This window comes from Borostomias antarcticus (assembly GCF_949987555.1).
Source record: "Borostomias antarcticus genome assembly, chromosome: 8".
NCBI classification, from domain to species: Eukaryota; Metazoa; Chordata; class Actinopteri; order Stomiiformes; family Stomiidae; genus Borostomias; species Borostomias antarcticus.
In genome coordinates this window covers 24,792,486-24,814,890 of record NC_140241.1, presented here as the reverse complement: position 1 = coordinate 24,814,890, position 22,405 = coordinate 24,792,486, and the positions used below count along the sequence as shown (strand labels likewise).

Sequence of the window (22,405 nt, the reverse complement as noted above, 5' to 3'; positions counted from 1 at the left end):
ATACATCGGTGACAGCCTATCCAATCACGTTAGATCAGAGATGAACTCAAGCAGAGGAGGGCAGACGGGTGTTTCTAGATACCAGTAATGGGGATAGGCCTATTAGCTTCCTTGAGGTTATCTCTGATATATGCCTGGATAGGTGGAAGCATTATCTCCTCTATCACAGTAGATAGTTAGTAGTCCGGTTGTGTCAGATACAGAAGGGGCCTTGAACACAGGGTCGTTGTAGCGGGATTAAAGAGACGAGCAGCACAAACCTGTCGGTTTATCCTCCAACTTCACCCAAGAGGCACCTTGACCTACTTAATGGGTGAAATATGAGAAAGACTTACTCTTTTAAAAGCTGTGATCTCACTCTCCCACAGTGGTTTTTGGGCAGTCAGAAGACCAAGCTATGCCAGATGCTTTGTAACACTTTAGGCTAGATGCACTGACATTAAATTGAATGGGGACAGATTAAATGGCTCAAAATACAGGCTTTTATCTTACTGTTATCCATACATGGTTAGAGCAGTTTAGAGGCATTCTTTCTTTTGTGAAACTTCATGTTCTCAGGGCCTGCCTGTGTGTATTTCAATTGTTAAAAGGTCTACTAAAAGCATATTCACAGGAAGTTCAGGGAACAGAGAAATGGATAGGGACAGAAATAGAAGCATCCGTGGTGTATGGACATTGGTATATAAATTATATATAACCCACTCCAAGATTGTCCAGGTTTTTACATAGTATGTGCAGTCTCAGGTAGTCATCTTCAGGTGTGTGAAGATCATAAGCATCCGGTTTTGATCTTGACCAGAGGACTAAAATAGGAATGGCAACTAGGTGAGTGCAAGTGAAGAGATCACTACTTATTGAGTGCACCTCATGATGATGTACCCGAAGACATCAATCCCTGGCATGAAATATGAAAACCAAGAATTCTATGTGCAGTGTAGTTTTCCGTCGCTGTACAGTACATTTTTTCTCAATCCAGTCGATTCCACATGCACAACCACCAACTGTCAGTCCACCGGACAATGCAGATTATATTATATAGCGGGGTTGTCTGAAGAGCAATTCTAATAAATTCCTGTTCCATCTGTACATTTCTTTCCAAGATGTTGATGATTTAGAGCAATTCTTAATTCCTGTTCATGATGTAGAGCAATTCTAATTAATTCCTGTTTAATCTGTACATTTCTTTATAAAATGTTTATGATTTAGAGCAATTCTAATAAATTCCAGTTAAATCTGTACATTTCTTTAAGATTTTCAGAAAGGAGACATCGGGACACACGCGGCAAGTCAACTCATACTTTATTCAGCCCAGGAAATGAAAGGTACACATCAAGTAGTCATGCACATGGATTCTGTAGGCAAACTAGCAGACATTCATAAAAAATACAAAATAAATTCTGGCACCTCCATTTGAGGGGAAGGAGTCTTTAGAATTACAAAAATAAGCAGTGCCAAAGTTCTCCTAGAACCCTGTGACATCCATAATACTTTCTTTTATACATACCCAAGTGGTGCAGATTCTTCCCCACCTATAAACATAATAAGTACAAATGAGAAGACGCATTTTAAAATGAGTGTGATCTCTAAATCTACTTTGGCTGATGACAACTGCAATCCAAATCAAACGAAATCAATCCAACATCAAAGGAGCTTGGCACATGCATGCGTGTGGGGAAGGGGGGCTTCACCAACCCTCCCACAACATTCTCAACCAAGAGCTCATCTGTACTAGGGTTCCAATATGACCAGCTGTCGGAACCATCAATCACTCCGAGAACCCACTGTTCTAGGTCCTCAGCGTAGACATGGCCCTGTTGGTCTCCGCCACTTGTGACACAGGCTCGACACTCGCAGTCGGACTGCAACGCCTCAAGAGGCGGCTTGAGATCAATAACATTGGTCGTTTCCCCTGAACGCTTGTAGCACCATCATCAATTCATTGTCAATAGAATTGTGATCCCAGTCTACGTTTTAGAGGGGAAAACAAAGGCGTGCGACATACAGCACAGCTTACCAGGAACAAGTAGAAGAGCCACACATGAACACCGTTGCTCCAACTCCACTCAGCAATCGGTGCACCCAGGATCCATGCCGAGACCTGAGAATCACAAGTCAGTAAAAACAGGGGTGGTAGCAGATGTTTGTTCATGTGTACTCTGGGTATAGTTCGCATCAGGTGAGGAGAATACTATACCAAAACACAGAACTGAACTGCCATTTTGTATGGGCTTGGGATCTTGCAATTGGCACACTTTTCTACACTGGCAGTAGAAGGGAAGCAATCGTACCCAATATGAAAGCACCCCAAATCACATGCTTGTTACCGTTCTCTTGAAATGTCTCTGCCCCGTTCCGTACCCGATGCCCACTGAGCAGGACATTCGAGCCATCATGAGCCAGTTTATTGAAGACAGAGTTAGGTCTCAAGGGACAAGAGACAACTACTAAGTTAATTCACTAATACATTGATTTAAAAAATCAACTGCTTACCATAAACACTACCCACTTCGAATACTGGAGGGAGATTGATGGCGCAACTCAGCCCATTAAACGCCATTGGATTGTTCCAACTTCATGGTGGTGTGCATCCATTATTCATTATTCTCCTGAGCGTCTGAAGCAAATTAGGAGAGATCAGTAAGTGATTCGAAACGCGCATCATTTCCTGACAGGGTGTGCCAATAAGGGTGTGCCAATAATAGTGACATATGATGCAAATAATGTAGAGCCACAAGTCTTTTCAGAGTGCCCGAAGAAACTAGGGCACTAGGAGACAAACGACACTTTACTATCCGCCATCTAATGACACAGACACGATACACAACCGCGCTGCAACGCCTCTAGTGGCAGTCTTTAGACAAATGAAAACAGCTTGTCACGCAAAAGCTAAGTTTATTCAAACTATTTTTGAGACCCAGCTATGACCATCTGTTGTAGAAAAGTCGCAGACATGCGCCGAGCAATACAAGTAGTGATATGCAGTAGGCTAGGGCTACATTAGATACCATTGGGCCGTGTCAGCCCACGTGGCCACTACTTGCTACAATTCGCAAGTGTTACTTTCGAAGACAAAGTAACGATTTCCAAGTATATATTGTTAGAGCAGTGTTGTAAAAATGTATCAAAATCACAGCAGACTGCGTTTAGTACCACGGTAATACTGTAAACAACTTTTCACAAATGCTTTTGTTCTGCCGTATCAAATCCTGTCTGGACATAAAAAATTCCAAGACCCAATAAATGATTACTCCAAATTTGAAACAACCGTCGCACCAACATACTACGTTAAATGTAATAAAAGACATATCGACTCAAGCACTCACCACGTTACTCGTCGAAATCAAACAGCACCAAGGGCAGAGGGAAAAGTGTGGCGTCTTTTTATAAAAAGACCTACGGAACCTTCGAGGGACAATTTTAAAGGCACGCTGTCGTACTTTGCCAAAACCTCTCAGGGCCCGTCGTACCATGCGTCGTCCACGGCACTAATGAAATGCATTTTTATCTGGTGTCAGCGGCAGCTCATCGAACTCCCTACATTAATTTTCTAAAGCTTTTAATTAGTATTTGTGTCTGCAAGTGTGACCGATTCACCTATAAAAAACATTGTTCATGGTTAATAGTAACCAAGTCTCTTCCTACCCCCACCCTACCCCTGACCCCTGCCTCTACCTGGACCCAGGCACACTCACACACACACTGACATACACCAGTCCTGGGCTCAGATCCCCTTCCCCTCACCCTAACCCGGGTCCGTATCCTTTTCCTACCCCGATCCTACCCCTGACCCTGCCTCTATCTGGGCCCAGGCACATTTATGCACACACAGACATACACCAATGTTTGCCATGTCTCTCCTATGATGTTATTATTAGCCTCTCTTACTCTGAAAATGTAATTAAATGTTATTTATTGCTCTATAAATGTTCTTAGCCGGTAGACAAACATACTCCAGGAGCTTGCTCGATCGCCTCGTTAAGAGGGGTCAGGGAAGAATTTTTACAGCTCACTTATCTGGCCCCCGGGTGATTACTGTTTTTTTGCTTCCCTCTGGAATATGTAGGGGTGGGATGTCTGCCCACCTCCCTTGTTCTCTGTAAAGCGCATTGTGTTGCCTCTGGGTATGAAATGCGCTATATAAATAAAGCTTTGATTGATTGATTGAAGTCTGTAACCTGCTATGCTTTGATTTTGACAACATACATATAAAGTGCTGCATCTGAAACACCCCTTACTTTTTGTCCTCGAAGAAATTCATGTGTTAAGAAAAAACAATACAAATCCAGTGAAAGTAGTTTATTTCACACTTAAATTACATACATTAGTAAACTTTACATTGAACCGCCACCTTCATCCATTAAAGATGAAGATGATAAAGCATTAAATCTCAAATAATATTCAGGCTATTTTGTTGGTAGAATATATCTGTACAAATTCACCAAGTTGGGGCCTGGTGTGCCTCTCGATGGTCTTGTGTGACCAATTCTCCTCTCGTCCTCTTCACCTTCCAACAATCTAGACACAATTGTACCAGGCACATACACTCTCACCAATTACAGGTAAGAGTGTATGCACCTGTTACAGCAGCATTATAGAAGGTTGAGCCCACCATCGAAACAGAAGACAAAAGTCACTCAAGACTCACTCAAGAGCAAGTCAATCTAGATTCTAGTGATTAGAGTTGAGAGTGTTTATCAGATAAGCACTGTCCCTCTCACGAGCCAGGCGTCGGTGGTACCGAGAGGCCATGGTGCAGCTCCATTTGCCTCCTCCTGTCCTTGGCTCTGTTGATGGCCGTCTTGAACAGGCGGCAGTAGAGCTCCACGGCAGCTGGCGTGTCGTCGTTCCCAGGCACCGGGAAGGTGACCAGGCTCGGATTACTGTTGGAGTCCACCACCCCCACGGTGGGGATGTTCATCTTGGCCGCGTCCCGGACGGCCACGTGCTGCTGAAAAACGTTATTGAGGGTAGAGAGGAAGACGATGAGGTCCGGGAGGCGGACCCCGGGGCCGTACTGGATGGGGGCGTTGGTGAGGAGCCCGCCCCGCCAGTAGCGCGTGTGGGCGTATTCGCCGCAGTCCTGCGCAGTGCTCTCCACCGTATGGCTGAACTGGCGGCGCCGGCTGATGAACAGGATAATACCGCCGCGGTACGCTACGTGGGCGGTGAAGTTGAGGGCTGCCTGGAGGTGCTCCATGGTCTGGTCCAGGTCGATGATGTCCTGGTCCAGACGGGTGCCAAAAAGGTAGGGCTCCATCAGTCTAGAGGGAGAGAGCGAGGGAGAAAGAGTGAATTAAGAGAGAGAGAATGAGAAGATTGCAAGGGGAGAGACGGGAAGAAGAGTGATTAATAGGCATTAACGACTCCTCTATTCTAGGCTGCATCAGGGCAGACGATGAGGAGTACAGGGACGTGGTCAAGAGATTCATTGAATGATCTGAGGAGAACCAGCTCCAACACAACATCAACAAGACCAAGGAACTGCTGGTGGACTTCAGAAGGAACAAGAGGCATCCAATCCCCATTACCATCCAGGAGGAGGATGTTGAGGTGGGGGATTCATACTCAAGTTCCTGGGAGTGCACCTAAACAACAAACTGGACTGACCACACTGAGGCCCTCTACAGGAAAGGACAGAGCAGACTGTTCTTCCTCAGGAGGCTCAGGTCCTTCAATGTGTGTAGCAGACTACTGAGGATGTTCTACCAGTCTGTTGTAGCCAGCACACTGTTCTTTACCATTGCCTGCTGGGAAGGCAGCATCAAGTCTGGGGAGTCAAACAAGCTGAACAAGCAGGTGAGGACGGCTGGCTCTGTTGTGGGGCAACAACTGGACAGCCTGGAGACTGTGGTGGAGAGGATGAGGGACAAATTGAAGTCTATCCTAGACAACCCCTCCTATCCCCTCTATGACAAGCTGTGGCAGATAGGGAGCACTTTCAGCCACAGGCTCATCCCACCCAGGTGCAATACGGAGCGATTCAGACATTCCTTTGTGCCAGCGGCCATCAGACTGTATAACAGTGCCTGAGCGTTCGGTGTTGTTGAGGTGTGCATGTATGTACTGTATGTGTATTAATAGACATATCTATACAGCCTGTATGTATGTATGTTTGCATGTAATCCTAGACATATCTATTTATACAGACTGGATGTATGTATGTACATATTTTTATTTCTATACACATGGAGTACATATGGGACTATATAGTCCCTTCTTCTACTTCCTTTTTTATGCTTACTACTCTTTATCTAGTGCATTTTCCAACCTTGCTGTAATTTTTCCACTGCTGAAACGCCAAATTTCCCCATAGGGGAATAATTAGTGTCTATCTACTGCATACTGTACTTGCTCATGAACACTCTATAAAATAATCATATACTCAAATTGTCTGCAACCCATTCAGCCACCGTACCTGTGTCTGCAGCCCTTCTTGTGTCCAAGATGCACTCTGGCGTCAAATAGATCTTTCAAGGAGAACAGTTCTGACAGGCGGAAGAAGTCAGGGGTTTCTAAGGGCTGGTTCAAGAGCTTGTCTGTGGAGCCACAAAGCAGATGAAGGACCAAGTTAACCTGCCTTGCTGTAACTTAGTGGCAATTTTGATTTAGGCCTATCCTGATGCAGCCACATTGGCCTGGAATGGCAATCATGGATACGGATCAGAGCGTGTAGACTAGTATAAATGTGTTGGCCAAAGTATTCACTGTAGATATCTTTTTGGAATTTATCTGGCGAGCCTAACGTTAACGTTACCTCTTTTGTCAGTTTGAGTTTGCACTGATGGCTTGACAGCCGCAGCAGTCGTGTACAACTGTGCACTGTAGTAGCGTCCAGCTGCAACGAGTAGTGGGTTGCGGAGCCCGCACATGCCTGTAATTCACATTAAAACGAATTAACATTTAGAAATCACGTGAAACCAGTTGATGCTAGGGACTAACGTAAGCTTTACATCAATCTTCCTCGGACGTAAGCTAACGTTAGCTAGCTAGCTAGTAGCACCATTCTGTAACTGACAATCAAATAAAACCTCAGAGCTGCCTAGAGGAGCTGTGAGGTGGTCTGTTATATATTTAATTTCAGCATTATCAATTACAACGAAAACATTTAACGACGAATTTAATTACGAATATGGTTAAAAAACCTTTGGTAAGAGCCCCGGTAGCCATGCTTGCTGAGCCTGTCCCTATGCTGTCCCCTCCCACTGAAGGTCAAAAAGCTGTCACTGGGAATCGAAGTCCATGGGACTGTTCGGGGGAGGCGTTTCAGCTACGACTGTAACTGTTTAGACTACAACTCCCATGTTACACTAAAGAAGAAAGGAAAGTGTAGTTTTCAGTGTCGAACCATGGAACCGTAGTGGTGGTGGTATCCTGTCTCCATATTTCTTCAAACTCATTGGAGGTCGAATTTCATTTTACATTAAATAATTTATTAACAACGAATTAAGGACAGTGCAAAACATTGCAATTATATAAGTCACAGATAAGACAAACAATTAACTGTTTGCTAAAATCAAATTGGGACAGGTGCTATTACACCAGGTGCTATTTAAACAGTAGCCTGAATACAAACTGCAACTCGAACATAAGCCAGTAGTGTGAACATTAATTTAAAAAAAAAAAAACTGTCAACAACATTTGATCTGACATCTTGTAAATTAATCCTCCATCTCTACTTCCCGGTTGGTTCATTTATCATGGATGAACTGGAGCTTCCTTTTGATCAATTTCTTGGTTCCTTTCAAGAAATGAACTTCTTTGGACTCCATAGCCTGAAAAAACCAGTGCATCACAAACATTAATTTTTTATCACCCAAACTTCTCAGTAAAAATGTTGTGCTGGTGCATGTGAATTGCTCATTAATCTTGACAAAGTAGTTCTGTCACTGACTGTAGCCAATGAACATAACTTGTTGTGCACACAATAATCTGGATCTGACAGTTTTGAATAGTGCAAAATCAACCTCGGCCTACTCTATGTGATCTGTGGATCACTGGCGGTGTACCTCTTGTTTCTTTAGAGCCAAGCACCTCTCGTGGAACCTTCTACTCCTCTCCTCTGTGTTCAGAGCTATGTAAGGGCTGAGTGACACCCCAGGGGATATGGCCCTGGACAGAGACACCCCAGGAGATATGGCCCTGGACAGAGACCTGGGGCAGGGGAGAGCAATGGAGGCATCAGACGACAACCTCTTACACTTAACATTATACTCTACTATCCATCAGCCTGGTCAAAAACACTGGCACCATCTCTCTCACCTTGAGCTACCCTAAACTACAGGATCACAAACATCCCATATGCAATTGAATGAGTTAAGAAGCACAAGTGTTGTTTGGAGTTCACTCTTTTTATTTCAGTTCAATACACAGTCATAAAAGATACAGTCAAAGCTCCTCTTCTCTGACGGGGTAAATGGGGGTAAAGTTCAATTTTTGCAAAATATTTATGAAAACTGGCGATGCACAGCATGTTCAGTAAATGTCTTTTTTCCTTTTTTTCATAAACAAAAATAAATAACATTCTTTTCACATACGAAATTCAAGAAAACTACTCATACATACAACAGGCAAAAAACGAAAGAAATTAAACCACCAACTGGCATTGGGACAAACCACTGACATGGGCAGTGTGGGAACCTCTAGATGAACACGCGGGGTAGATTAAGGACTGACTGAAGCTGAGACTGACATGTGCAGGGAAATGGTGGATACACGCTTAGACACGGGTAGAGGAACACAGGACAAACTGTTTGAATTAGCCGGGTGTTGAACTGCATGTGCTTCAGCCAGTCATCATTAATTAGCCATACATGATTGTAGACTATAGAGCTGGACAATGCCATATTAAGATGGCTAAATAACATTCAGTTCTAGTGCCAAGCTAAGTTTCAGTCTTTTGGCATGATCACGCAAGTCCCTTTAGTCATTCATGTGTTCAGTTAAAAAGACACTGAGTCTGTTGTACTTGAGTATGAACTTCCAATGGAAGATCTGTACTGATTAGGAGATCTCAGTCTAAGACGAGACATGGGCTTATCTGTGTTTCTGGTTAACCAACCCAAGGTGTTTGATATGTTATTCTCAATGTTTAGAATTCAGATACATATTTTTTCAATGCCGCTACATTAATGTGACAAAAACATTCAACTCCATTTCCTGTAAGTACGCATAGGCCCAAACTGCAGTGCATTGGCCTATGCTAAACATTCATGCACACTGCATGTGGTTTGATGGGTAGATATTGCTCTTAGGGGGGGTTCAGTGATTAAAATGTGAAATAATTCATCTCAGACTACAACTGCAAAAGAAAAGTTTAGTCTTCATGACATTGTGTTAGATTTAAATAGCTGTATAAATGTACAAACATATAAAATGAAATCTTTATGCACATGTTTTTTGTTGTATCAACATTCCCTTGGAACCTACAAACAAATAGGCTAAATTTGAATTTACCATAATTTCTACTAGGAGGGCACACTCAATGGTAACAAACTAAAACCAAAGAGGGTCTGTGATGCTATAGGGCTTCACAAACAAGAGAAAAGGCGTAGCGTTACTTACAAAGTGGGACGTCCCTGCTTCTTCTCTGGACTTTTGACCTCTTCTGTATCTGTCTCATCTACACAATCCTCCTCTATTCTTCCTGTCTGCTCTCTCTCTTCTATCATCCTGCTCTCTCTGCCACTCTCCCTCTCTCCGGGCAACAGATCGCCCCTGTCCTTCCCCTCACTCGCCTCCCTGCTCCTGACCTGGACATGGCTGGTCTTGCTGGGGGACAGTTCAACAAACGTGCTCTGGTTCCTGGCCATACGCACCACGCTCTGGGACAGCTCTGGCATGGAGAGTTGACCCCAGTGACCTCCTGTCGCTACGCCCCGCATAAAGAAACTCCCCGGAGGCTGTCGAGCTAGTTTGCGCGTGGGGATCGGGAGACGGGAGTTGGCGGTCACAGGCGATTCTGCGGAGCAGTGGAAAGGGACGATAGATCTGCTGCTTCTTGCAGAGGGACAGACGGTGACAGGCGTGTCTAGTGCTGGGCCAGTGCTTCTCCGTCGATGGGGGATTCCGACGCCCCACACATACGCTGGATATGTCGTCGTGTCCGTTTCGCCCATTTTGGGTGAGGGCGCGTTGGTATGGAATAGGCTTGCACTCTGGATCGTGTCTTTTGCCTCAGCGGTGGGGGGGATCGCCTGGCTCTCATGCCACTGGTCAGCGCTGGGTGGGAGGGTGCTTAGACCCGGGATTGGCCTGCTAGACATGACCCGCTCTGGTGTGGTATTCTGGGAATCGCTGTTTGCTGAACCTGACCTTCTCCTCTCATCTGTTCTGGCAGCCCCGGATCCATCCGCAGGCTCCAGGGAACAGGAGCTGTGGGAAAAGGCTGAGGAGAGACATGGATCCCTGGGTAGGTTGGTAGCACAACCGGGGTGGGCTTGGAGGGCAGTGGGACTGCTCGGAGAGAATCCTCCATCCCGGCTCTTTCTCTCTTCAGAGGTGCGCAGAGGAGGAGGCCGAGAGTCAGGGAACTGGTTATGTTCGACTTTTGGAATTTCAGCCAGCTGATTTTCCAATGTAATCGATTTCTCCGGGGGAGGAGGAGGAGGATCGCCGGTCTTGACGCTGCTGCTCCCCGTCTCCTCCCCATCTGCACTTGTCGAGGTGGACACCTTGGCCTTCTCAGCCAGGAACCTCCTGATCTCCTGCTCGATGCTGTCATCGCTGTCCACCGAGCTGGTATCTTCTTTGATCTTAACAATCACCTGACTATTGTCACACGACGGGTTCCTTAGGACTCCGTTCCCTTTGGGCCGGTCCGTCTCGGTCAGTTGGTCAAGTGACTCCGTCCTCTTGTTGCCCGGTTGTTTATACTGCAGGGGGCCTTTACTAACCCTGGGTCTCTTTACGCTGTCATCCTTATTGACGGTGGCGACCCTCTTCAACACGGCAGGCTTGGGATCGGGCTCGGCCGCGAGCTTCTTCGACTGTACCGTGTTCCCGGCCTCCGAATCCCTGAGGCCCTTCCTCGACTTCAGCTTCATATCTCTCGTCTTCCTCTTTAATTTCCTCTTGGTCTTGAGCAGGTCCTTTATCGCGGTGTCCAGGTCTTCGTCGCTGTCCAGAGAGCTGCTCTTTTCTCCACCGCTCTGCTCCCGCCTCTCCGACGGAGCCACGGGCCGGGGGCTGTCTCTCCGGCAGGATACAGACGGACTGGAGCCCCCGTCACACCCCGTTAAGGGCCTTGGGGTGGTTTCTTGAATTCCGTGATCGGTCGCCCGTTCTTCTTGCTTGCTGCCGCCGCCTCCTTCTGCCTTAAGCTTTCTTTTCTGCGTCAGGGACAACCTCATCGCCTTCTTCTGAGCCGGGCTCTGTTTCGCCGTGTCCAGACCTGGCCCGACGGCGCTATCCGGGCCAGCCCCACCGGGCGCAGAGTCCGAGCACGTCGCGCCGGGCGCCGGTTTGTGCATCTGAGCCTTCTGTTCTAGGAACTTCCTAATTTCCAGCTCGATCCCGTCCTCGCTGTCGACGGAGCTGTCGTCACTGCCGTTGTCCGGGCGGGAGACGGGGAACGAGGAGGATTCCGGGCACCTGCTGTCGGCGAGGGCCACGTTGGGATTAAACACCTCAGGCATGACAGCCTTCGAAATGTCCAGGATGGCCTCGGCGCACATCAGCTCGGCAGTCGTCGTCGTGATGACCTTCAGGGCGGCTGGGGCGCGCTGCTCTCGGAAGGGTTCCATCTTGGATGCGAAGACTCCGTTCCCTTTGCCTTTGGCTTTGCTCATAAGCCTGCTCTTAACGACAGTTGGGGGACAGGAAGTCGGAGGGAGAGACTTGACATCTCTCTCGGTTTTCTTCTTTTTCTTCAAGGATAATTTGTGTTTTTGAATTTCTTGGGTACTTGAACTCACCAGGGGGTGCGGTGATACTTGGCTCGACGGCTTTTGTTTGGGTAAAGACGGCGCTTTTTGTTTGGGTAAAGACGGCTTCAGCACCGCCTTATTCTCCTTCTGCTTCTCCAGCTGGTAGCTGCGGATGGCCTCCTCTATCCCGTCGTCGCTGCTGGAGTCCGAGTCCTCCTTGAGAACCAGCGGCCTGGAGGCTTCTCTGTCCGTCTCGTGCCTCTCCTCCTTCTTCTCCATCTGATAGAGCTGGATGGCCTCCTCGATGCCATCGTCGCTGCTGGAGTCGGGGGAGTCCTCTTCCGCCGTCGCTGCCGCGGCGTGGTTCGCTCTGTCAGACGCGGGCTTCGCGTCGGAGGGCCCTCTCCTCTGCTCGAACGAAGAGGACTTGCACGCGTCCGCTCTCTTGAAAGGATTCTCTTTGAGGGGCGTCTTGCTCTTGGTGACCTTTTTCATGGCGTGCACGAGTGGGACAGCGTGGCTCTCTGATCTCGGGCTTTTAAGGGCCTGGTTGCTGGCAGTCGGAACCTTATTGCTCTCGGAATGTTGTTTGGGCTCTTCGGGAGGGTCTTTTCTCGGGATCTTGGACGGCTGGACGACATCGGTGGCCGGCTCCACCTGGCGCTTGTGCCCGTCCTTCTCCTTCAAGTACTCCTGTATGGCCTCCTCGATCCCCCTGTCCACTGAGCCGTCGCTGTCAGAATCCAGGTTCTCGGAGCCCATGGGGGAGGACATTTCTGGGAGGTGGACGTCCGCTGGACTCCGACATTTCGGCCTGGGTCCGGCCATGGGTCCTCCTACTCTCTGGGCCTTGCAGACTTGGGGACGGTCCTCCTGTCCCGACCGCACATTCCCCTCTGTCTCGTCGCCCATCTCGAGTGAGGACTGGGTGCTCCTCAGGCTCTCTATGATCATCTGGACCTTCTCAGGGATAGGTGTGCCAGTGGTGGACAGGTCACCGTCAGAGTCATTGAAGCAGAGCGGTTGGCTAAAGCCCCTCGGCGGGCCGCACGGTCTCCATTCTGTGTGAATAGCCGCAACTGGAGGCACGTTCATCAAGTACATTCTAATGTGCTGTGGTGGGCCTCTGGACCATGCGAGTGCAGCCTCTGTCTCTGACCACACTCACATTTTTATACCTGAGAGAGGGAGGGGGGGAGAGAGAACACACGCCAAGAGGTTTAGTTCAGGCAAATGGCAATTTTTCAATCGTTAGGCTACATTTAACAGCTTTGTGCTTAACACAACAACTATATAATCTACACTAAACATAACGATGGACATAACCTCAGACACTAGAAGGTGTAATACTAACTTTGAAATTAATAAAATAAAAAAAAACATGTATCTGAAATTTTGGTACAGAGGGGCAATATCATAATTGGCATTAGCCTACTATTAATGTCACACAGAACACAGTTAAGTGTATTACATTATATGGATATTAGTCGAATGTAGTATTAAACTTATGCTATAGGCTATCATTATCAACTTCGTGCATTACTCAACCAATTAGATTCCCTAAATGCACGTCATGCGCGAATGCACTGTATCAAACTAGCAGGTGTAGCGGGGCGGTCATGTGTAGCGCGCTTCTTAAATACATTATTTCACTGTTCCGTCTCAACAGAAAACGATACCGTGTTGCCAACTGCCAATCTATCAAAGTGCCAGTGCTCCCATAACTTCGGGTGGCTAAACTGAGGTGAAGGGCCTCGCGATCTTAGAAATATCTTGCTTAAATTAGTTTATCATTAGGCTATACTATCATAACAAAACGTAGAGCGCTGCTCCATCACAAAGTAGCCTAGGCTGTGTGTAGCCAAGCCTAGCTAGCCTACATGCAGCTATCAAAAGGCAACATAGCAACACAACCCCTGTCCATATTACAGTCAAAGCCATTATTAAAAAAAATATGACTTCCAACAGAAAAAAAGTAGCTTCGGTCCTGTCGTAAAGGTTACAGTAACTTTAACTAACAGTGCATCCTCTGGCCACGGCTACACCTGATCTATAGCAACATTCTTCGCCATAACCTATCGTTCATGCCATTTCGCAGTACCGCCACCCCGGCTGTCCCCGTATCCCTCTAGCGGCTCGGACTGCGCTGATGCCCGGTGTGCATCGCTAGGAGACACCGCAGAGTGAACAAAGATCCTCCGGTACCCGGCCACGGCACCAGGAACCATTTCTACATTGACATCATCACTCGAAGCAAATGCAATCGGTCACATTTTTTCTCACGAACATATTTCATTTTTCTCTTATTTTGTTCATCGGGAGATGTAAAGATCCTATTCCACAAGCGGACTACCTATTCGGCGACTTCCAAGACTGAACTGGCGGGCCCTCCTATAATAACCCCGGCATTTTTTCCTGCGAAGAAAACCTTTGTATTCTGCACCTCCGCAAAGCAGTGAATTACTTTAGAGTGTTTAACATATTAAGATTTGGGACACCAACTTATTTTAACTTACCTTGAAACAGTGAATCATTCGTTTGAATGATCATTCATCACAGTATCGCTTGTAGCCTTTGTAATTCTTCAGACATTTCAGTATCTACACAGCACGGACACGCGCACAGTGCGCGAAGTTGAGGCAGGGTTGCCAAGATTTAGGTACTATCCCCCTTTCTAGGTGTCTACATCCCCCGTATTGGGCTGCTTTCACCTTGTATACCACCCTACCATCCCAAGTAGCCATGGTGTTTTTGACATATAATTAACACAAGTAGAACCTAAAACTCTGATGAACCTGATTAAATTCGAATGGCTCCACTCACCTTGATGACCCCTTGGGGTCCAGATGCTCATATAGTGCTCTAGTGCTCTAGCCTAACAATTGATACACCAGGGGTGGAACCAATTAGGTTATATTGGGTAACCAGGTATAGATACCTTTATACTATAAATTAATGAACGTCTCTGGTCGACGGGGGTCTACTTATAATAGAGCACACACACACACACACACACACACACACACACACACACACATACACACACACACACACACACACACACACACACACACACACACACACACACACACATAGATAGATAGATAGATAGATAGATAGATAGATAGATAGATAGATAGATAGATACTTTAATGATCCCCTGGTGGAAATATTACAGCAGAGGTTGGAAATGCAGATACAGACTATGCATAGCAGCAAATAAGCATAAAAAAAACAAGAAGGACTATATACATCCAAACGTACAGCATGAGTAAAGTATATAATCAAATATGTACATATGTACATGCATACATCCAGTCTGTATAAATATATGTCTAGGAATACACATACATAGGCTACATACATACATACATACATACATACATACATACATACAGGCTGTAGAGATGTATAGATATGTCTATACATCCACATATACATATGGGGTCATAGAAATTATTTAAAAAGTGTATCGGTGTACAATAGGGCCCTTCGATATTTTCTTGGTGTACATAAATATGCCCCAATTCTATCTGTTGTAGGATACACAGGGTGGGAGCCCTGTGAGGTTCGATGGAAAGTTAGTACAGTCATGTTATGGAATAGATTATTAGATATGAATACCAGTAGATTAACTAAAAAAATATTTAATTGGGACATACAACAAAAAGGACCTTGGGCAGCAGAAATGTGTGACTTGTTGTGTAGTAATGGTTTTGAAGAAGTATTCTATAACTTTGAAAAAATTGATATTGGAACAGTAAAGAGGGTTTTGCTTGAAAATGCCAAACACAAATGGGCAACGGAGATATGGAGTAAACCAAAGCTACGCACCTATCGTGAGATAAAGTATGATTACTTTTCAGAAAATTATGTTTTATTCAATCTGACAAAGAAAAAGAGATCACTCTGTGCCCAGATCAGAGGAGGTATACTGCCACTCCACATTGAAACAGGAAGGTATGTAGGGCTGGGAGAGGAAGATCGAACTTGCCCAGTGTGTGATCTTGAGGTGGTTGAAAATGAATATCATTTTGTTTTTTATTGTCCTTTCTATGGGGAGATACGTGATGGGTTGTTTAATAGCATAAAAACAGAGGTTGATCTGCTGAATATGGATGACTCCAAGAGACTGAACTGGCTGTTTGAGAATGAAACATTTAAGTTAGCAAAATATCTAGATAAGGCATGGAATGCAAGGAAGAGAGCATTGTACCAATAGAGATTCAGGGTTAACTGTCTGTATGTATGTATCTATATATCATATAATTTATTTATTCATCTCTTTTTTTGTTCATTTGAGCTTGACCAGCGACACTGGAAACATACTTTGCATGTAAATAGATGATGTATGTATAGAAGTAAGTCGTAAAGGTGTCTTATAATCCCATATGGGATGGGCCGACAGTAGGCATGACACTTAAATAAAAAATTCATTCATTCATTCATTCATTCATTCATTCATTCATTCATTCATTCATTCATTCATATACAGTATACATGCATACATGCACACCTCCACTCAGGAATGCTCAAGCACTGTTATACAGTCTGATGGCCACTGGCACAAAAGAACACCTGAACCGCTTTGTATTACACCTGGGTGGGAGGAGCCTGTGGCTGAAAGTGCTCCCCATCTGCCATAGCTCGTCATAGAGGGGATGGGAGGGGTTGTCTAGGATAGACTTCAGTTTGTCCCTCATCCTCCTCTCTGCCACAGACTCCAGGCTGTCCAGTTGTTGCCCCACAACAGAGTTGGCCCTCCTCACCTGCTTGTTTGACTCCCCAGACTTGATGCTGCCTCCCCAGTAGGCAATGGTAAAGAACAGTGTGCTGGCTACAATTGACTGGTAGAACATCCACAGCAACCTGCTACACACATCGAAGGACCTGAGCCTCCTGAGGAAGAACAGTCTGCTCAGTCCTTTCCTGTAGAGGGCCTCAGTGTTGTCAGTCCAGTCCAGTTTGTTTTTCAGGCGCACTCCTAGGAACTTGCACTGTATGAGTACACCATATCAACTTCCTCCCCCTGGATGGTGATGGGGATTTGGGGCCTCTTGTTCCTTCTGAAGTCCACCAGCAGTTCCTTGGTCTTGCTGATGTTGAGTTGGAGCTGGTGCTCCTCAGATCATTCAAGGAATCTCCTGACCACAACCGGGGCGGCTGTAGCTCAGTTGGTAGAGCGGGTCGTTCAGTGATCGAAGGGTCAGTGGTTCGAATCCCAGCTCCGACTGTCCACATGTCGAAGTGTCCTTGAGCAAGACGCCTTACCCCAAATTGCTCCCAATGAGCAGGTTAGCACCTTGCATGGCAGCTACCGCCATTGGTGTGTGAATGTGTGTGTGAATGGGTGAATGAGAGGCCATTGTAAAGCGCTTTGAGTGCCGCTAAGGTGGAAAAGCGCTATATAAGTGCAGTCCATTTACCATTTAACCCTGTATTCCTCCTCATCGTCTACTCTGATGCAGCCCACAATAGAGGAGCCATCCAAGAACATCTGGAGGTGGCACGCTCCAGAGTTGTGGCTGTGTAGATAGTGAACAGAACAACTCAGTTGCTTATCACCACATCAGACAGATAGCCCTGCAGTTGGACATACTGTGTGGCCTGCCGGTGAGGTAGTCTGTGATCTAGGCCACCATGTTGTAGTCTACCTGCATTACTGGGAGCTTTTCTGAAGATGGAGAGGCAGGATGGTGTACTAGAAAAATCACCTATTGAACTTCCTGTCCCCTCCAGGTATGAGTAGACTCTGTGGAGTAGCTAGATGATGGCATTGTCCACGCTGATTCGGGCCTGATACGCAGTGCAGGGGGTCCAGGAAGTCGCTCACCATGGGCCTCAAGCACTGCAGGACCAGTCTCGTCAGTTATTCAGCCTCAGGGAGGTTGAATAGGAGTTGGAACACGCCAGCCAGCTGTCTCACACACTCCTTAAGCATCCTGGGGCTAATTCAGTCAGGGACAGAAGCTTTTTTGATTCATAGCCTTTGGAGCTCACCTCTTCCCTCACTCTCTCAGAAGAGTGGTTTGGTGGGGGTAGGGGGAAGGAGGGCGGCAGGAGCGGAGGGCTTGACAGACTTGGTAGTGGAGTCAATTCATCACTGTCACTGCAGGTCAGTCCCACCTGCTTCAAGACGACTACAATAGTGTCAGTACCCAAGAAAACCAAGGTAACCAGCCTGAATGACCACCGGCCAGTAGCACTCGCTCCAGTCGTCATGAAGTGCATGGAGAAACTAGTGATGAAACATGCGTATCAGCGCCATCATACCAGACTCACTAGACCCACACCAGTTCACTTACAGAGCCAACAGGCCCTACACTTTGCGCTGGAGCACCTAGACAAGAATAACACCAACATAAGGATGCTATTCATTGACTACAGTTCCGCCTTCAACAATCCCACCCCCGTGACTGGTCTGTTCTGATGGACCAGTCTCTCAATCGCACTCTCCTGCTCATGCTAACCCCCCCCACCTCCCGGACCAACAACTGATCGCTTCATACTTTGAGCATTATGCATCTTTTCTATACAATAGACAACATCGGACTCTGCCCTGCTGTACACTTGAACATGGATGGGATAAGTAGATGAGGATGATTACTAGACTGCTAGACGACGGATAATATTGTAAATTACCAGTTTGGGAACCTTGTCTAGCTGAGTACCTAGGACTGGAATGAGGAACTGATTAGCACTGATAAGATACTGTAAGGACAAGTGATTACAATAATTCCAATGTACCTGTAAACCTTCTATTCTATTGTATTGTATTGTATTCTATTCTAGAATTTGTGCGCCATCCGAAAATATTCTTAAGAGCATCGCTATAGGATACCAGAGCACCAACTATAGGCAGTTAAATATATATATATATATATTATTTTCAATCCTCCTCCATTTCCCTCCCCATGAATATATCCACCTCAATCAAACCTAGAATCCCTCCTTCCCCACCCCACACACACACACACTGAAATTTTGTCTCAGTGATGTTGAAGCAAGTCACCAGCAGATGTCAGCAGATGTCTGTTCAGCAGACAGCGCCCATAGCCACGGAGTTTTCAATCCCTGCCATTATCAGTCCTCAGTAAGTTCACAACATTTCCACCAGGTGGCACCATCTCCATACCTTTTTAGTTGATGGCAAGCATTGTGGGCATGAGGGCTTGGATGTGATGGACTGAGGACAGTACAGGCTATTATATTAGTGACCACACCAGGGCCTGTAGGCCATTTAAGAAGCTCCTCTGGGTACTTGTATGCACATTTTAATATTCTCCTGGTTATTTAAAAATTATTAAGATTTCTTCATTTCTCTCCTATGAGCTTTGTCTGTCCATATCTGCCTGTCTGTCTGTCTGTCTGTCTGTCTGTCTGTCTGTCTGTCTGTCTGTCTGTCTGTCTGTCTGTCTGTCTGTCCGTCTGTCTGTCTGTCCGTCTGTCTGTCTGTCTGTCTGTCCGTCTGTCCATCTGTCCGTCTGTCCGTCTGTCCGTCTGTCCGTCTGTCTGTTTGTCTGTCTGTCCGTCTGTCCGTCTGTCCGTCTGTCTGTCCATTGGTCTGTGCGTCCGTGTGTCCATGTCTTTCCCAAACACCCTTGGTCTCTCTGCGTGCCTACCTTATCCACCTGGCCTACCTTACCTGTCTGTCTCTTCATCTCCTCCTCCTTCCCTATCAATGACTCACCGTGACAGGCTCCTTCTGTGGGAAGGTGATCATCCGAGGAGTCAGGGAGACAACATCACTTTCCTCTTCCGCTGTGATTAATCACAGTCTGTGACACTGCAGCTGGCTTAAAATATATCAGTGACGACAAAACCGCCCAACCCTAATGTGCAGAATTTCCGATTTCCTCCCTGACACTCGGAACTGAGTGAGTCTCTCTGAAAAAAATAAAAAACAGGCAGCCATTGATGAAGGATTTTTTTATGGGAGCAACTTTCTATCTTTAGACAACAGGCTCTGTGGACTGATTCACATTTTATTTGAGTTGCACTGTCAGCAGAACCTGCAGTCATTAGAAAACTTCTCAACATCTCATCTGAAAACCTCCTCTCCACTATTTTCCCAAACCGTTTGCTGCATACTGTGGCTCGATGTGTCATACTAGACTGTCAGAGTAACGTCATCTAGCCTGTTAGTGTGCTGTGTGGAAGGAATCTAAATACAATACTTCCGCCCTGTTGAAACATACTCATTATCCTTCAGTTGTGAATCTAATTGAAATCGCGTTTGCTATCTTCTGCTCTGTCCAATCCCACCACTGGTGGGCCACTAGAGCGACTACCCATTCATCCACTGCAATATGAATGGAATTTGTCATTCAAACTTGAAAAGTCGAGGCTCCAAAAACGTTCATTTGTCAATGTTTTTCATTTTGCCTGTTTCAAGCATACAGATTGGAGACAGATGCTCGGCTAGACAAATAAATGTGTCTCTTGGTTGGCAATGGATATGAATTCATCATAACTGATACAAAAGAAGGGCTCCTGCGCATCTGGCGATGATTTGAGCTAGATTGTACCTGCTTCCGCTTGGTTGTGAGGTCATAAGACACGGCCGGTACATGTTACTCACCACGTCTGGTTCTTCCTGCTCTCTATAGGAGCCTGCTAGATCATCTGCCGGGTCGAGTCGCTGCAGGGCTGTGACATGCGGATGAGAGGCAGCGGAGGGATGAGGGCTCCTGGATGGGGAGGCAGGCAGGTAATGAGGTGGGGGGGGGGAGGTGTTTGGCATGCCGGAGAAAGAGGGGGTAGGGTGGGAGAGAGAGAGAGAGAGAGAGAGAGAGAGAGAGAGAGAGAGAGTGAGTGAGTGAGTGAGTGAGTGAGTGAGAGAGAGAGAATGAGTGAGTGAGTGAGTGAGTGAGTGAGTGAGTGAGTGAGTGAGTGAGTGAGTGAGTGAGTGAGTGAGTGAGTGAGTGAGTGAGTGAGTGAGTGAGTGAGTGAGTGAGTGAGTGTGCACAGAATGGGGGGAAGCCATCTGTCTGGATGGGGGAATGGCAGGAGAGATAGAGAGAGAGAGAGAGAGAGAGAGAGAGAGAGAGAGAGAGAGAGAGAGAGAGAGTGTGTGTATGTGTGTGTGTGTGTGTGTGTGTGTGTGTGTGTGCTCGCAAAAGTGTGTAGAGTAGTGTGTGTGTAGAGGGACCCAATGTTAAGCTTGGTTGACATGGGCCCAGGTCAGATGTTCCCTCCCTCTACACACTTTATCTGTAGATAAGGACAGGCCTGGGGTGATGCTGTACCAGGAGAGCTACAGTACAGCTTCCCAAGCTGACTGGGACTCACTCTGAAATGTGTTGGTAAACATGGTTCAGTCACATGAGAACAAAGCTCTAAGCAATTAGGTGTGTCACAGGATTAACATTGCCTCTGACGGTTTGACACTCTTAAGGATTCAGAACTGTACTATGATGATTAACGATGAATCGCTCGCCCCACTGGAGTTGTCATTTTCCTTTGACAAGGACGTCCTTGGTTCTTGATGGCCGCTGGTGAATTAATTAACACATGAATCCAAAAACATAAATTTTGGATCCTCTCTGGTGGATTATGACTTCCCTGTAGGTCACTCAGAGACAGATGTGAAAAAAGGCTGAGTTGGCACTTTGTTGTATTTGGCCGCTGAGTTCGCAGAGAACAAGCCCTGTGACCCCTCCCACTGTGAGGACAGTGTCATATCAGATAACCCCCCCACCCCCCCCACCCCCCAGACCTCCATGCACTCCACAATGTGATATTGATCACAGGGGAAAAATACATTTCATTTACCTCTCAGCAAGTTGTCTGTGTCCTGTCCTTGAGGCCATGTTTTCTGCTTTGTTTAAATGAAATATTTGAGAGAGAGTCAGGAGAGAGAAAGAGAGAGGAGAGAGAGACCTCTTAGACTCCTGTGGGAACTGAGTGGATGAGTGGCGATGACACACTTTCTGAGTGCTGTCGATTGCCACCGTCCAGACATTTTCTGCACAAAATAATTTGGGCTGTTACTTATGATGAATTATCTGCATGATTTTCCACAAATAGAGAATGTCAAAGGTACCTTCCATTATGATCAATAACCTTCGCAAGAGCACTCAACTGAGCATACATACTGAGCATGAATTTCCTAAGTACCTTCCTTCACATGAAAGTGTACCAGTAAGATACGTTAAGACTGACAGCAAAAGGCACCACATGGTGACATCACCTACCACCAGGGAGCCAATCAGAAAGTGTTTGATTCAAGGTTAGGGGGGAAATATAGCTTTTAATCCTCTGAGCTTTATTTGAGCTCCCAGGGGCCCTGGGGGTTGTTTTTGAGTTTCAGTGTGTGAAAAATAGGATTCCCAGTGGGCCCATGTCTGCCATATGCCCTTCACGTGTCCCTGGCAACCCCTCTCCCAGCCCCCCCCCCCGAACATCCTTGTTAGTGAGTGGAGGGGCGATGACGTCATAGACGGTCTTGACGGTCCCCACAGGGCAGAGAGGAACAGTGTGGAACAACACCTGGAACCACGGGAGAGTTGGCCAGCAGGGCTACACCTGAGCCAGAGAGA

At 46.5% G+C, this 22,405-nt stretch overlaps 2 protein-coding genes and 1 long non-coding RNA gene across 3 annotated transcripts; all 3 read right to left on the bottom strand.

The window, feature by feature from the left end:
- Positions 1 to 1,292: 1,292 nt before the first annotated feature.
- LOC311312645 lies at positions 1,293 to 3,356 on the bottom strand. Its single transcript, XR_014630575.1, has 3 exons — positions 3,324 to 3,356; positions 2,015 to 2,614; positions 1,293 to 1,529 (listed from the first exon to the last, which is right to left on the bottom strand). It is a non-coding gene; the product is annotated as an uncharacterized lncRNA (long non-coding RNA).
- A 1,013-nt stretch (positions 3,357 to 4,369) lies between these two features.
- mrps2 (mitochondrial ribosomal protein S2) lies at positions 4,370 to 7,190 on the bottom strand. Its single transcript, XM_084442713.1, has 4 exons — positions 7,143 to 7,190; positions 6,755 to 6,871; positions 6,416 to 6,536; positions 4,370 to 5,261 (listed from the first exon to the last, which is right to left on the bottom strand). Exons 1-4 carry the CDS (start codon positions 7,165 to 7,167, stop codon positions 4,715 to 4,717), a joined length of 810 nt encoding a protein of 269 aa, XP_084298839.1. The 5' UTR covers positions 7,168 to 7,190; the 3' UTR covers positions 4,370 to 4,714.
- A 498-nt stretch (positions 7,191 to 7,688) lies between these two features.
- On the bottom strand, positions 7,689 to 12,968 carry ppp1r26 (protein phosphatase 1, regulatory subunit 26; the record flags this gene model as incomplete). Its single annotated transcript, XM_084442553.1, has 4 exons — positions 7,689 to 7,772; positions 8,007 to 8,151; positions 9,706 to 11,795; positions 11,913 to 12,968. 4 exons carry the CDS (start codon positions 12,966 to 12,968, stop codon positions 7,689 to 7,691), a joined length of 3,375 nt encoding a protein of 1,124 aa, XP_084298679.1.
- Between the last annotated feature and the right edge of the window lie 9,437 nt (positions 12,969 to 22,405).